The sequence below is a fragment of the Cibotium barometz genome, chromosome 14 (genome assembly GCF_041138505.1).
Source record: "Cibotium barometz isolate CiBa-2024 chromosome 14, ASM4113850v1, whole genome shotgun sequence".
Lineage (NCBI taxonomy): Eukaryota > Viridiplantae > Streptophyta > Polypodiopsida > Cyatheales > Cibotiaceae > Cibotium > Cibotium barometz.
In genome coordinates, this window is record NC_141059.1 from 41150975 (window position 1) to 41168120 (window position 17146).

Sequence of the window (17146 nt, forward strand, 5' to 3'; positions counted from 1 at the left end):
CCTCATTACATAAAGTAGAAATGAGAACATGATCCACATGAGAATAATCTGCATGATGAGAAGCTGCACGAGTTCTAGGTAAAGGAGCTGCCAACTTGCTATCCCTCAATGTCTGCACCACAAGCCATTTTGGCATATGCCTCGATTCTTCTATGGCTGCTCTCTCCTCATCCACTACATCCTCAATAATTGCCTCATCAAAAGGCTGATTTGCAGGCTGATTTTACACCTGCAAAGGCTGAAATTTAGCACTTGGTTGAGCATTCAATTGCTCTACATATGGCTGCCCTCCATTCAATTTCTCTACATATGGTTGTCCTCCTGTGAGCATACATTCTACTGTTTTTTGCATGAAAGCATGGGCTGAATTGAGTTTTCAACAAAAACAACATCTCTACTTACCAAAATCTGCTTTGAGACCAGATAGTAGAGTCTATATCCCTTGCTTTTTTTGAACTGTATCCCACAAATATGCATTTAACTGCCTTATCACATCAAGCTTATCGCGTTGCTGCTAAGGCACAAGAGCATAAGCAAGACAACCAAAAACACACAAATGAGCCATAGAAGGCTTCATGCCATGCCAAGCTTCATAAGGAGTTTTAGACTACAAGGCCTTGGTAGGGCATTTGTTCAACACATAGTTTGCACATAGTTTCCTCTAACCAAAAACCATAAGGTAAGTTTTGGGCTTTCACCATACATCGTGCCATCTCCATGAGAGACATGTTCTTCCTCTCAGCCACACCATTTTGTTGAGGTGTGTATGGCATTGTACATTGATGCCTTATTCCTTTTTCAGCCATATATGCATGAAATTCCTTGGACATATACTCCCCCCCTCGATTTGAACGAAGGGTGCCAACTTTACATTCACATACATTTTCAGCCATGGATACAAAGTGTCTAAAGCACATAAAAGCCTCTAACTTCTACTTTAATGGATACACCTAGTTATATCTGGAGTAATCATCAATAAAAGTGACAAAGTAGAGATATCCCCCAATAGATGGTATCCTCATAGGACCACATACATCACTATGTATAAGCTGTAATTTCTTAACAACTCTCACATATCCATCCTTTGTTGGAAATGATGCCCGATGCATTTGTACCAAGAATACACCCCTCACATACATGTTTAACAAGGGTCTCAAGATTTGGCAACTCAGACACCATATCATGCCTTTGAAGGCATAACAAACTACCATAATTCAGATGGCCAAATCGTACATGCCATAATTCTACATCACTCATAGCACGAGTCGTAGAGACTGTGAGCAAGCATCATACTGAAACTTCTCAAATACATCCATCTTGTATAGGCCATGAAACAAGGTACCCGAGAGGCAATGATAGAACAACCATCATTTCTATCCTCAACTGTACATCTGTCATCCACAAATTTCACCATCAAGCCTGATAAGGCTAAGGCTGAAACTGACAGAGCAAGTTCTTCTTAATGCCAAGGCACATATAAAACTTTAGAAAGAGTAAATGCGCCCCCATTTGTAGCAGTGAGCACAACTCTACCAACTCCTTTAACAGGATATGAGGAACCATTTGCACATGTGATGGTTCCTACACTTGGGACAGATTCTAGAGATGAGAACATATTTTTTTATGAAGTAATGTGCTTACTAGCACCACTGTCAAAATACCAAGCATCTGATTCTTGCCACCATTGACATGCATACATCATGAACAGAAGGGTCATAACTTCAATGTATAGTCCATGCCCAATCATCTTGAGCAAAACTTGCAGATTCCTTCTTCTCTCTGCACTTGGTGCAGATGCATCAGCCCACAACCATGCCCGATTCTTTCTTTTTTTCCTTCTCTAACTTTTTCTTGCACTCAATTATGTAGTGCCCTGGCTTCCTGCAATAGTGACACGCCCGTCTTTTTAGGCTTATCACCTTCTTTCTCTACATCCTTACCTGAGGATTCTGATTTTGGCATATAGTCACCATGCGAAGAAGCTTTACCTTTGCCTTTCTAACTGGCAACAAAAACTTGGTCACCAATTCACATAACATATTTGTTTTACCTAGACTGCTCTTCTTACAAGAGTATTGAAACCAGCTCATCAAATGTAAGGGAATTTGGATTTCCCTTCATCAAAGGGTAGAGGCAAAACTCTGATAAGAATCCGACAATGCATTGAGAACTGTAGGCACCAATGTACTATCAGGATATATCTCATCCACACTAGCGAGTTGCTCCTTAAAATCTTTAATCTTGGTCAAGAACTTGTCCATTGAGTCTCCCTCATTCATGTGCTCAGACTCCAACTATTTGTGCACATATGCAACATGTGCTTCATTGCACACCTGGTATAATGCAACAAGTGCATCCCATGCTTGTTTTGAAGTCTTACATGATCGAATATAAGGAATAATGCTTCGCTTCACAAAAAGTGCACGCAATGCATGTGCTTGTGCATCTCTTCCATCCCATCTCATTTGAGAAGCAGTGGGAGGTACTAGTGGTGCATGTGGAGGAGCCACATCTGTATTAGATTATACTTCAAATGTACCTGCAGCACCTAGTTGCACTGGTAGTTGTTGTGAAACAGGTCAAGTTTCACTACCACATTGACCACATTCCAAAGGCCTTTAGCAACCAGCACATGCCTCATCATATAGGACCACAATGGGTAGTTAGTCCCATCAAGTTTGTCCTCAGTAGACAACACGTTGAATACATCACTATTGCCAGCCATGACTATCTACCAAATGTAAAATATTTCAACATACTACAAGTACTCATATGCAACCTTTGAATGGCTACCAATTGATTGAATCACCTCTAAAGTGTATGACAAATAACACAGAGTAGATAATAGAGTGTTAATGGGGCGAAAGTATGATGGTCGATGTTGTTGAAGACACTATAGATGCTGCTGTGCACACCAAATCTTTGCCGCTGCAAAGCGCAAACACCCAAAATCGAGCAGAACCAATCCAAAATGACGCCTCTCCAGAACGTATACAGAAACCTTGCGGTGCCCAAAACACACTCGAATTGCATAGCGGACCTCGAAAACATTGTATACCTTGTATACAACACACTGCAGTATATACCCCGAAAACATTGTATACCTCGTATACAGCACACTATAGTATATAGTTTCTTCTCCTAAGAGGGTATCTCAATCAAAGACATAAAAACAAGATCGTGAGGAGGAAGGCAGAATACTAGATCAAGTATCAAGGAAGCTAGCTCTGATACTAATTGTTGGAACTAGGGTTAGGGTTGCAACAATGCACACACACAAGATAGAGAAGCTTGAGAGCACACAAACTCACTAGATTAGAATAAAAAAATGTGTGCCAGATACAAAAGATAAGTATACACCCCAAAATGAGTAGATAAGAGGGTGTACATACGCACGGGGGGGAAAAACCTCCTAGTGAGGGAAAAAGTGCCCCGGCAGTCCTAAGTGTGTTTACACACATCACTACCTTATAATGTTACATTGGTGTCCATAATTATGGTTTCCATGTCAGCCACCACCTTGGTCTTGACCATAACCTCTACCTTTGTCTCTACCTAAATTGGAGTAGAAGGCATGTCCTGATATGTTCTTGCTTTGTGAAGAAGAGTCCTCACCCAAAGACTCTTCTTCTATGATCAACATTGACACTAAGTCCCAAAAGTTAAGAATATTCTCTATGACTATAATGGATATCTTGAATGGCTTGTACTCTTTAAAGCATACTCATCATACTTTTCTTTTCCACAATGTATAACTCTTGTTTTAGCTGCAACTTTCTTACCTTTGTGCTGGTCTGAAACATCTGCACTAGGTTCTGCTATGCGATTGCTGGAGTATTGATATCCTATATATATCCTATGATTGTGTCTATGACATTGATTGAAAACCAATACATGACTTTCCTTGCATCCTAGTTCCAATCCTTGAATAACTTTATATTTGTTGGTGTGGCATTCTCTTCAGACAACTTTGGAGGCTTCTCATTGTCTCCTTCAACATATATATCTGTTGGTGTGGCATTCTCTTCAGATAACTCTGAAGGCTTCTCATAGTCTCCTTCGACATAGTCCCAAATTCCTTTACCCATCAGGAAATTGGTCGTTCTAAACTTCTAAATATGTAAGTTGTTGTTGTCCAGCTTCTCATTGACAATCCGATTGAGTCTGTCAGACATGCTTGCTTGCAACACATAGGAACCTCTAAACAGATAGTTTTTGTATATGCAACTTGTAACATAGTAGTATCTTCTGTGACTGTGCTACTACAACAGTACTTCAACACAACCTGTATGTCACCATATGTGACCAGAGTATATGTATATATACCCAAGACCAACAATACAAGACCAACTTTGTGACATAGCAGTATCTTCTATGATTGATACAGCAATACTTCAGCACAACCTGTATCTCACCATATGTGACCAGAGTACATGTACATATATCCAAGGCTAGCAATACCTGTTCAAACATTGCCTGCACTTCCAAAATACACTACTGCACTATAATAACCAGATTTCAATCAAAGATAGCTCTCAACCAGAACTTCCCAAAACTATCGAAAGCACCTTGCAGTGATTGAATGGAGACCAAAACGTGTCCAAAATGTGAATTTGGCACCTCTGAGCCTACGAAGCCATATCTTCAATCGGAGATGTATAGCTCCTAGAACTACCGAGGGGGTGTCATACCTAAACAAGAAGGGAAAGAGATAATGATTCTCTTACTCGTGTACCGCTTCCTTTATATGAAGGGAAAGGATAATGTGGTGGCAAATTCACTTTCTAGAATGTGGACATATTCACTACTATCGGCCATCACATAAGTGCATAAGGATTGGATTGATGACATCCAAGAGAAACACATGCTTGATGAAGAGACATCACAAATGGTACATAAATTACAGAATGGTACTTGTGATGACTTACCTCTATACCATCAGAGAGACTATATCTTGTGTCTCATTCAGCTTTTGAGAAAAAGGTTATGGATGAGATACACTCTTCTTCTAAGAGAAATACATGCTCAACTGGTATAGAAATTACAACATGGTACTTGTGATGATTTACCTCATTTTCGGTTACATAATGGACTCCTATACCATAAGAAGAGGGTGTACCTTATACAAAAATTACAACATGGTACTTATGATGATTTACCTCATTTTCAGTTGCATAATGGACTCCCATACCACAAGGAGAGGGTGTCTCTTATGGATGAGATGCATTCTTCTCCCTTGATGGTGAAACATTTGGGTTTGTTCAAAATCTATGATGCTATAAAGAAGAGTTTTCATTAGAATAGTCAATGAAAAGATGTTAAGAAATACATCTCCAAATGTATGCCATGTTAACTCAACAAGGATCCCACACAAAAGCCCGGTGGTTTACATCAACCCTTACCTTTTCTGGATAGTAAGTGGACACACATTACAATGGATTTCATTACTGGCTTGCCTCCTACCAAGAGAGGATGGGATATCATCTATGTTGTGGTTGATCGGTTAACAAAAACTGCCCATTTTGTGTCAACAAAAATGAGATACTCGGTATCCATGGTTACACACCAATTCATGGAATATATGTTCAAGAAGCATGGTGTACCATAACAAATAGTGAGTGATCGAGATGTAAAGTTCATGAGCACATTTTGACTCCAAGTATAGCCTATTACTCGAAAACCAATGGTCATTTGAACCAAAAGGGTCAACAAGTGGCTTGAGACTTACTTGAGGCATTATTGCTATGAGATGCAATATGCATGGGATGAATGGTTGCACTTTGCAAAATTTGCTTGCAATAGCATATATCATGTGAGCACTGGAATGTTGTCTTTTGAGGCTATGTATGGCTAGACGGTGCATGTGCTAATTGCAGCATTCAAGCATGATATTGTGAATCCACATGCAAAGGATGAAGTGGAAAGGATACAAGCTCTCTTGCAAACATGCAAGGAGAACATCGAGATGTTCCAAGAGAAGATAAGCATTATGAAGATGCACACCGAAGACCATTGGAATTCAAAGAGAGGGATTTTGTGTTCTTGAGGATACCCTAAACTTGATATGGTTCTCTCAAGGGGAATCCCAACACAAAGCTTGAACATCGATTTTATGGTCCATACAAGGTGTTGAGAAGAGCTGGTGAAGTGGCTTATCAATTCCTACTTCCATCCACTACCAAGATACATAATGGCTTCCATGTGTCACACTTGAAGACATATATGGAACCAAAAGTGCAAGTCTTGGATAACTTCCACCTATGAACGAAGATGGCATGGTGGAGTAAATTCCCAAAAAAGTGGAGAGAGCGCGAGAGAGTGAGAGAGAGAGAGAGAGAGTACTTCGCAACTGTTCTTTGCATGAATACCTTAAGTCAAAATACTTAAAAAACGAGCACAACTCCCCCTTATAAATGACATTGACAAGCTACAAAATGGCATTCCTCAAGTTTAACGCAATCATTGGTTATGCTATATAGCCATGTTGTAACAATTAGGCCCAATTTCCATGGTCGGATTTGTTCTCTCAAATTTAAAACCAATTGTGAGTTTGATAGTTAAAAATCCCATTTGCCAAGCTCACAAAAGCAAGCTTTCTAGATTGGTTTGCTTCTACTCCAACTAGTCGCACGAAATTTGCAACGTGTGGAGAGTGCAAATTAGATATTGGAGTCCAAGACTAGCTGAATCCTCAAATGGTGGAGCACGCATCAAAGTAATTACAATTGCAAGAAAGTTCATTTTAGAGGTCTACTTATGAAGCAAATGTCATGCAAAAAACACTGACATGGTTTTGAAAAACCCATACAATAAAATCTTCTAAGAGAGCAAAACATAAAATCAAGACCACCTTCTAACTTTTTTTTGGAGGATTGAGAAATAAAGGATTAGAGAGCTAGTAATGGAAACAACCACTTGAAATGCAAACATTGGTGCCATACAATGCTAAAATTTGAAGCATTGGAGAAACTTCCTCGACCAACTAAGTTGATCACGAGGACAATGATAACTGCCATGGCAACTTGCTATGAGGATAATGATAACTTCCTACTTGGTGTAGCTTGTTATGTGGGTTGTGAATGGGAATTAAGCTTTTGTTTGGGTATGCATCCTTGGATTTGTTTGAATCTACACCAAGTAGGAAATGAAGAATAGGTAATTCATAAGTACCACCATAATTTGTGTATCAATTCAACAAAAGTTGAATCCCAAATTGCGTATAAGTGTAGAGGGCATCAAAGCCCTTAAAAACTTCTCTAGAAGGCCTCCTAGAAAATAGCGTTTCAAAGTAAGGACACAAAGAGCTACTAGCCACAAAAAGCTACTATCTTGAAAAATTTGTACATTTTACACAAATATACATATTGCGAGGGTCAACCTAGTCTTAAGTTGGAAGGTTAGCACAAGCCAGGTCAACTTAGAACACAAACCAAGCGTGTCATGTTAAACTTGAATGCCTAAACAGCCCTTGTTGATCATCACAACTTTTATTTCACATATGTTAATGATTTTTTTTTTTGACAAGATGATCACCCTTCAAAATGAAGGATTTAACAAAAAATTGCCGTCTTACCCTAATCTTTAATAAAAAAATTCAAAACCAGTTGTGAGTTAGATAGTTCAAAAACCCATCTGTCAAGCTCACAAGAATAAGTTCAAGTTTTGTGGACTTGTTTGCTTCTACATGATGCAAGACTGTCAATCAGTTGGGCGAGATTTTCAAGGTGTGGAAACTGACACGGTTTTGAAAAAAAAAAGTTTAACCCAAAAAAAAATGTTACAGACGTGCATCTCTATACACAGTTATTGTTTGACAAGGTTTCAAGCACTACAAAGCTATGGACAAAGGTTTCAAGCACTCCATGGGCTACAACGCTATTATAGGAATTAGCAACAGGAGAGGGCAAATTCTCCCAAAAAAAAAAAGCTTGTCGAGGTAACCTGCTATGACTCACATCGTTAATCACTTGTTCAGATCCCCTACATCTTTGCCTGTTGGCCCCTTGGCAAAGGGTTCCCTTTCTCATCGTAGAGGACAAGCCCAGAGAAGGTGGGGCGCTGGCACCTCTCCCCCATCAGGATGGTGCGCTGCCAGACAGGTGAGCGGTGTGCCATTTGCTGCTCTTTCGGAGCCTGCGGTGCGCCAGCCTCTTCTGGCTTGCTGTTCTCATCGCTGTTATTACTCTTCGCCATTGCAGATGAGCCTTTAGTAGGAGGAGGTTTAGTGGGAGAAGCTGTATCCCCATCGCTTGAAGCCTTGTCGCCCACTCTTCTGCGCCCAGAGCAGAGAGAACACAAGCTTAGGATCAAGACGGTCGCACATAGGCTCATGAGAAGCCCGCCCAGTCCAACCAAGAGAGTGGTGGCGGTTCCGGGGTGGGTATGGAGAGCCACTGCAAGCAATCTTGCCATGCTCGTGTTGCAGTGAAGTCTCTCTCTGTCGTCAATTGTGGTATAAACTGGGGTGAGCAAGAGGAAGAAAAGAGGGCAATTCAGTGTAAAGGACCAAGCAAGGTGGATATGGCGGGGGGGGTTTGTACATGCAGCGCAGAGGAGCTGGCCTGCATTAGGAAAGAAACGAACAGGCTCAAATAGGGGAAGTTGTGTAGATTTTCAGGTGTTGCGTGCTGACTAGGGTTGGAAGCATAGTGTGGCACTGTGGCTGGGCTGCATTGCAGACAGTAGAGTTTTGATTGGCGATGATAAGTAAAGGTGGAAAGGAGCCTGCAGCTGCTGCCGGCCGGCGGGCCGGCGAGCAATCCGTGCGAGTGATAAATTGGTGTGATGTGCTCTGTCTGTCATATTTGCATGAGTCGATTCAACCACTTTTCACGCGTGCCGCCCTGACCAGGGTTGACAAGGAACCCGGCCCCTGAGTTACCTACAAGTTTGTGCACACGCTCGCCACTGCTCGTCGCTCATACATAGCCATCAAGGAAGAGACTCATGCGGGAGAGAAGGTGTTGTATATAGGTGGCACAAATGTCATGTGTGCTGCAGCTATGGCACTTGTGTGTAGGTAATAACACGTGTGCTTTCTACTTTCAAGCTAAGATCACAGCACTTTTAGACCTTAGTTTTTTTTTTTAAGAGCTGGTCATCTTTCAGAAATCACGGGGTTAATAGAAATAATACTCGTTTTTCACAATTTTTTTAATTTTGTAACTGTCATGTAAGATAAGTGGCTATATTTTACAGTCAAAATGCACAAAAATGAAGTGACTATATTTTACAGTCAAAATGCACAAAAATAAAGTGGCTATATTTTACAGTCAAAATACACAAAAATGGACATGACGCTCGTCAAAAAGTAACCTAAATGAAAATACACAAAAATGAGCATGACGCTCGTCAAAAAGTAACCTTGGTGGGATGTACCTACTTTAATGGATGGAATAAATAGGTAGCCATAGAGGGGCATCTACACATTCATACATATATCTATACATATATATAACAAAGAGACTACTTTGCCCCACACAAAAAGACAAAAAGATGCAAAGTAGTTTCCTCCATATATTTAGTAGCTATATATATATATATATAAAAAGAGAGAATTTATTGGAAGTGTATGCCGTTGCAACTTGCAGTACGTGTGCACAGCCGCTAGGAAGCGCTTGGCGCTTAACCAAACCCAAAGCTCGGCGCACATGGCGGCCACTATTGGGTGGGCGGGCCATGCGAACGGAGGCCCGGCCATAATCGTTGAAATGCGAGTGTCTTTTTCACGACCACACTTGGGCTTTCCAGGGTGTGTACTACGTAGGTGACACTAGTGTGTAGCCAGCCGATCGACTGTGTGTGAGTTGTCCTCCTCCTCCTTTCCAGCGCTGGTGACAACGACAACAGGTCAGCGTCTCGGTACAATTTATCTACCACCTCTTTCTGAAATTTTTTTTACCATACGAGCCCGTGCTATCCCTCCTTCAAAACAAACATAGCACAGCTGGACTTCCAGTCAACTATAAATTTCCATTCATACCATTTCCCACAGTCCCGTACTTTCTTCTTTAAATTAATTAAAGCTCGTAAGCCCAAACCTTGGAAATTGGCCTATTTTTTTAACGCTTTTTGTTTTTTGTTTTTTTTTCAGCTGGTCACATTTTTTCAGGCAGTGGGAACTCGAGCGCATCTTTGGAAGATTGATCTTCTAGATGAGCGACAACTAAAATGACCAAGTAGTTTTTTTTAAAACATAGCAGGATTAGCAATATGGGTGCCAAATTTTGTATGGTAATTAATTAATTTGTTGAGGTAATATATGAGTCCCAAACGTTTTTAGCTTGGAAGTTTTTGAACCTTAGTATAGGTGAGTGATGTGAAAAGTGAAAACCTTAGAAATGTTATATATCCTTAAACCTCCTGAAGCCTTTGTTGTTCAGTTTTTTGGCAACTTTTTACTGAGTTAAACATCTAGTGGACACATAGATACACATAGATTTAAGCCTCCTTTGGCCATACTAGATACCGAAGTTGCAAGAAAACTGAACAACGAAGGCTTCAGGAGGTTCGAGGATACATGGGATCCCTCTCATGCTGGATGCAAAGAACTGCAACAGATTTTGGAAGAGGCTACATTACAGCCAAGTGAAACTCAGATCCTAAGATCAATTCTGGTAGAGCTAGAAAAAAATTGGTATTCCACAGCTTATAATGAGGATTCCTTGTATTAGGACTAGAGCTGGTTTGTTGGGGTTAAGCTGGACAGAACTAATAGCAATATAGTGTGATGAAATGTGCAAAGGAGAAATGAATTGTAACAGAGTTTAGAGAGTTAGTTGGGAAGACAATAGCTGGAGAAAGAGGTGGAATCTGATTTGGGATACTCCAATCCCTGTGAAAGCACAAGTGTTTCTATGGAGAGTCTGCCTCCTAGTCCTACCCTTTGGATTTAAACTTCTTCAAAAGAACTTTAATGCTTGAATTTGTCCCAGGTGCAAAGTAAACCATAGAAGATTGAAGACGTGCCTTCTGGGAATGTCTTGCCCTGAGGGGGTAGGCTGGGGGAGAATTGGTAGATGGGTGGAGGGAAACTTAGGAGTGAGAGGGCAATGGTGGGATTGGGTTTTGGGAGAGCTATATAGAATGACTGATGAGATTGATTTGATTTTCTGTATCATTAGATATCAGTGCTTGTGGGTGATTTGGGTTTTAAGGAATGAATTAATTTTTGGCAAGGGGGACAAACAAGGAACAGAGGCTACTAAAATCATGTTTAGATGTGTACACTTATGCGAGGCCATGTACTATAGTAATAGGATGCATCTTTTTTATGGGAGGATGATATGTGGGAAGAAGTAGTAAGTGATTTGCTGAATAGGAAGTGGGATTAAATGTGATGTAATTTTGGGTTGCCAGGTTATTACCTTCTAGGCTATCTAAATCTTGTTTGACCATGCTCTGGGTGCCTGCTTCAAGCCATACAAGGCTTTGCGTAACCTGCACACAAAATCTGGGTGTGCATCACTCTCGTACCTTAGTGGCTGCATCATGTAAACTTCTTCCTACAAATCACCATGCAAGAAGGCATTCTTTATATCCATCTGATGTAAAGACCAACCCTTTGCTACTATAGCCATAGCAATGACAACTCTCATGGTTGCCATTCTTGCAACCGGGCTGAATGTCTCTTCATAGTCAATGCCATAAGTCCGTGCATAGCCTTTGGCCACCAATCTTGCCTTATACCTGCTCACTGAACCATCAACATTATGCTTGACTTTATACACCCACTTATATCCAATTGCCTTCTTTTCCTTAGGCAAAGGCACTAACTCCCATGTTGCATTTGAATCCAATGCTGCCATCTCCTCATTCATGGCACCTTCCCATTTCTTATTTCGGATTTCTTTGCCAACCACCTCGGCCTCTTTGGCTCCCCTACCTCTAGACTGGCCTCTTCCACCTGTGTATGATTTGTTGCTTCTATGAATCATTGGACTGTTGTTGTTCAGAATTCTGATTTCCTTGGCGGCCACCACCTTGGAGTCGACCACGACCTCTACCTCTGCCTCTACCTGAATTGGAATAGAAGGCATGTTCTAATGTGTTCTTGCTTTGTAAAGAAGAGTCCACACCTAAATCCTTTTCTTTTATGATGATCAGCATAGACACCAAGTCCCAAAAGTTAGGAATATTCTCCCTGACTGCAATGGAGGTCTTAAATGGCTTGTACTCTTTGCCAAGCCCATTCAAACAGACACTTACCAAGTCATCATCTTCTGTCGTCGATACATTGATAGACCCAAGGGATTCAACAATGCCCTTGATCTTTAAAGCATACTCATTGATGCTTTTCTTTTCCACAGTATATAGCTCTTGTTTTAGATGCAATTTTCTTGCCTTTGTGTTGATCTGGAACATTTGCACCAGGTTCTGCCACACAACTGCTAGAGTGTTGGCATCTTGTATGTGTTCTATCATCGTTTCTAATGAAACTAATTGAAAGCTAGTACATGACTTTCCTTGCAACTTAGTTCCAATCCTTAAATGCCTTTATGCCTGTTGGAGTGGCATTCTCTTCAGACAACTCAAGAGGCTCCTCATTGTCTCCTTCGACATAGTCCCAAAATCCTTTACCTATAAGGAAATTGGTCATTCTGAACTTCTAAGCACGGAAGTTGTTCTTATCTAGCTTCTCACTGATAATCTAATTGATTCCGTCACTCACCAGACATGTTTTCCCAACAATCAAAAAACTACAACAGACAATTTTTACATACAACCTGTAACACAACAATATCTTTTCTGTGACTACTACAGCGGTACCTCAGCACAACCTGAAGGGCACCAGACTTGACCAAAGTACATGTACATACACCCAATTTCAACAATACATGTGCAAACCCTGTCTGCACTCCCAAAATGCACTGCTACATTGCAATAATGAGATTTCAACCAGAGATAGTTCTCAACCAGAACTTCCCGAAACTATTGAAAATACCTTGCAGTGATAGAATGGAGACCAAGACTTGCCCGAAACACGATTCTGGTTGTAAAATACAAAGTACTGCCTACGAAGATAGCTCCTCAATCAAAGATGTGTAGCTCTCGGAGCTACCGAGGGGTGTTGTACCTAAACCAAGAAGGGAAAGACATGGTGATGCTCTTACTCGTGTACCGCTTCCTTGCTTGCTTGTTCTTGTCTCTTGCTTGCCTCCTTAGCTCTCACATGAACCGGAGCTTTGATTCCATAAAGAGAATGTGGGCAGACAGAGAGAGCTTGAGTTCCTTGCAAGCAAAAAACACACACACATACAAAGAGAGTGCAAGACACAAAGAGATAGATGGCTGAATTTCTTGTATCTTCTTCTATTCTCTAAAAACCATATAACTAAAAGATCAGAGTATATACATAAAGGGAAAGTACTCTCCTACAATAACATACAAAATGGTCGGTCTATAGTGTGAACCCGACTTTATGAGCTGGCGCTATAACTATGCCATAAATCTACTACTCCAAAGTTGTTGTTACACAGCCTATCATCCACTCAGGGCATATCGCCCATAATCTCACCAACCATGTTAGTGGCATAAGTGCGGAAGCTGTCACCCAGGCGAGTCATCAATGTCCGCCGTAGCACTAGTTGAGCTCAATATCTCAACATGACATCCGTCACAAAAACCAACTTTGGTGTGAAGCACTAGTGGGGTTGTAGTTAAATGTTCCTCAGTTAAGGTACATACATACTCTCTTTTCACCAAGCTCACCTATTCACTTTTTCACCATTAATAACTTAGATTCAAACCTACATTAACTTTCTACAAACTTAGGAGAAACACTTACAACACTTTAACAAGTACTATAAACACCAAACATAAAAATTAATGAATTACCAATATTTATATTGACTTACATCATACTACAAAAGTAAAAAATTAAATTTACAGAATAATTATATTAAATTGCAATCCACTAGAAAAATCAATTAAAGAACCATAGATTGGAATTACTGAATTAAAATAACATTATATTAATTTTAGAAAATTTAAAGAGACTGAAAGTCAAAGAGCCAGTCAAAGAGCCAAAATAAAATTTTGTTTCGTAAAAAGTTTTTCTTACATCGTTGTTTAATAATAACTAGATACATAATTGCATTTATTCTTTAAACAATTACATATGTACATATTTAGGGCATCCCATAGCTAGCAACAATATTTAGAACATGATGACTACATTTAGAAGGTGATGACATCCTTTGCCTTGGAAAGCATGGAGATAGGCACAAAACCGTGACCATCGATGATAGCTTTCTTCATCTTCTGGGATGCGTTCCAAATGGATGTCCACTTTTATAATAAGGAAGCTTGATGTCTGCATCAGGACGCTCGCCTTTGATATGTAGATAGCGTTGCTTGGACTCCCGGACTTGCCATCATCATTGATTGTTTCTTTCTCTTCTTTGGGGACTTGATTAACTGGAAAAAGTACCTACAAGAAGTATTATCCATAAAGACAATTTCATCAATGTCCACATTTAGTAATTTGTGGCATCTTCATCACTTTCCAAATTGTTGTTGCTTGTCTTTTGCTCATTCCATTTCCAACTTTTGGAATGATCCAATGGGTTGAAGGATAGTATTTGCTTGTGCGAATCATTTGTAGCATAGTGGACTATAGTGTGGCACTAAGCCTATTTGCAATGTAATTATCTATGTAAACATATGCCCAAACATATACTCGATCGAAGTCATTGACCAGAGACAAGCAAACTTTGTTCTTTAAATCAGCTTGGTCATAAAGGATAGACATCTCACTCCCCCTCGAGATTTTGTCAATGGGAAACAAACTTGAAATGTGGTTACTGTAAATCCTTTATACAATATCCTAACATGCCCTCATAAGTATGCAACTGAACTTGCTTGACAGTCTTGCAGATCACTATCCCACTAGGAGGCTTTGCAACATCCCAAGCCATATATTAACTTGTTGATAATGAAGACATGATTCCAACAAGTTACCATTTGAAAGTGTACATGAATTGAAGTTCCCCCCTTCTCTAATGCAAACAACCCACTAATGCATTCAGTCCGCATAAGTTCTTCGAGCTCCTAAAATGCTATGCCGAGGTCCTCATTACCAACACCAACAATAACTGACAATTCTAATATTTTCTTGTCTTTATCTCCTTTGTTATATATAGTGACACAACCCTGTGTCCATCTGAGAGCCATGCAAACATATAAATGCATGTCACATAAAGCAACAATACACTTAACAGAACAATAATAGTATGATACTAATAAAAAAACAACTTGAACAATGCATTTAAAGGGACCAGAACCACCAGCACCATGCTTTACTACAAGGGGTACCATAGAAGTAGATGAGCTACGAGTTTGGACACTAGAACCACAATCAGGCCCAATAGTAGGTAGAACAACAGCAAGGCCAAGTGTGGTCACAGATGCTCAAGAAGTTTGAACACGAGAAGGTTGCACAACCCCCCGAATGGAACCAGGAGCAGGACTAGGAGGCGTCCCCTAATGTACTGATCTTGGATGATAATTGACATTCAATTCCACAAAGGGAGACTGTTTTGGAGACATGGACAGAGCAGAGATATAACATACAAAAACCCTTATACCTAGAGCAGACACACATAAGCCCTTTATAGTCGAGAAAACACATGCCGAAACCCTAATAAGACCAACAACACAACCATAGGAAGACCAACAAGACAAGTATGCAATGAGCATACTTGGGAAGCACCAAATTACAAGCCTACTGCCCCATCATAACCATTATGCACCCAACATCAAATACAACACCCTAACCAGGATAGCCAACAATACCTAACAAGAGAAATGATGCAACAAGCTAAAACGGAAAGGAGAAGAGGCCACAAATTACTTGGCCAGCCGTGCAGACGAAGGCCACTTACTATAGTTGTGGACAAACACCAACGAGGAGGGAGCATCATATATCATCGCCATGCATACATTTACTCACCCTACTAACCCCAGTCTCTCAAACCAATCATATTACCACTCCATAGTTGTGTAGATAAAGCCAAACCAATAGTAGATAAGGATAGCCTACTACCTAGCATACATTTACTCACCCTACTAACCCCAGTCTCTCAAACCAGTCATATTACCACTCCATAGTTGTGTAGATAAAGCCAAACCAATAGTAGATAAGGATAGCCTACTACCTAGGACAAGTGGAAAACCCTAACCACCCACAAACCGTGACTAAAAGAGATGGCAGAACCCTAACAAGAGCAACAAAAGAAAGGATGCAAAAAGCAGAAATGGAAAGGAGAAGAGGCCACAAATTACCTGGCCAACCATGTAGACTCAGTGCCATCCAGACGAAGGCTACTTACCATAGCTGTGGATGAACACCAATGAGGAGGGAGTATCATATATCAACCACCATACATGCATTTACCCACACACTACCCCCAGTCTTCCCTAACGTTTCAGCCTTCGCCTATTAGCCTAAGGTTTTGTCCACCACCATGTAATACACGAATATTCCCAAGAAATTAATATATAAAAAAAGCGATGTTGGGTGCCTATTCCTTTCAAATCACTATGATTATAAGGCATCTATAATCTTTAGAGGGTCTAGATGTTGGTGAATCTTTCATGTCTTGGCTTGCTATTTGCTGCCTCCTTTGTTCTAGTAGTGGATGTGGTTTCACAAATCCTCATTTTGTAGTCCTAAGTCTCTATCATGAATCTCTCGTTGGGTGGCCCTTAATACATTCTCTAATAAGGTTCTAAATTGTGATGTGTCTCTTGCACGCCACGTGAGCCGATTCTTAAAATTATTGAAGTAAAAAAGATCTATGTTGTTTTATCTTTAACTCTAACACATGTAATGAGAAATGAAGCTACATCATGGGTGTATTAAATAATTTATGTGAGAATTAAATCCGAAGTGTTAAAGCATGTACCATTCTTGTAGCAAACTTCACATGCCATTAATAGTTAAAGTTTAGTGGTGCCTATGATAAAATTTGGAGCTTTTTTAGTAAAAGTTCACATTATACACATAAAATATACTTTTGAGTTTTTTGCTAGTAGCCCCAAATTTAAAACCCCAAATTTAAAAAAACATATATATAACATTATACTAATAAAATTAATATTTACAAAACATAGTGTTACCTTTATGGGAATAAAATTATTTTTT

At 40.1% G+C, this 17146-nt stretch overlaps 1 protein-coding gene across 1 annotated transcript; it reads right to left on the reverse strand.

The window, feature by feature from the left end:
* Positions 1 to 7740: 7740 nt before the first annotated feature.
* On the reverse strand, positions 7741 to 8669 carry LOC147632031 (uncharacterized). The gene has a single exon (XM_086808612.1). The coding sequence runs from the start codon at positions 8410 to 8412 to the stop codon at positions 7981 to 7983; it is 432 nt and encodes a 143-aa protein (XP_086664738.1). The 5' UTR covers positions 8413 to 8669; the 3' UTR covers positions 7741 to 7980.
* Between the last annotated feature and the right edge of the window lie 8477 nt (positions 8670 to 17146).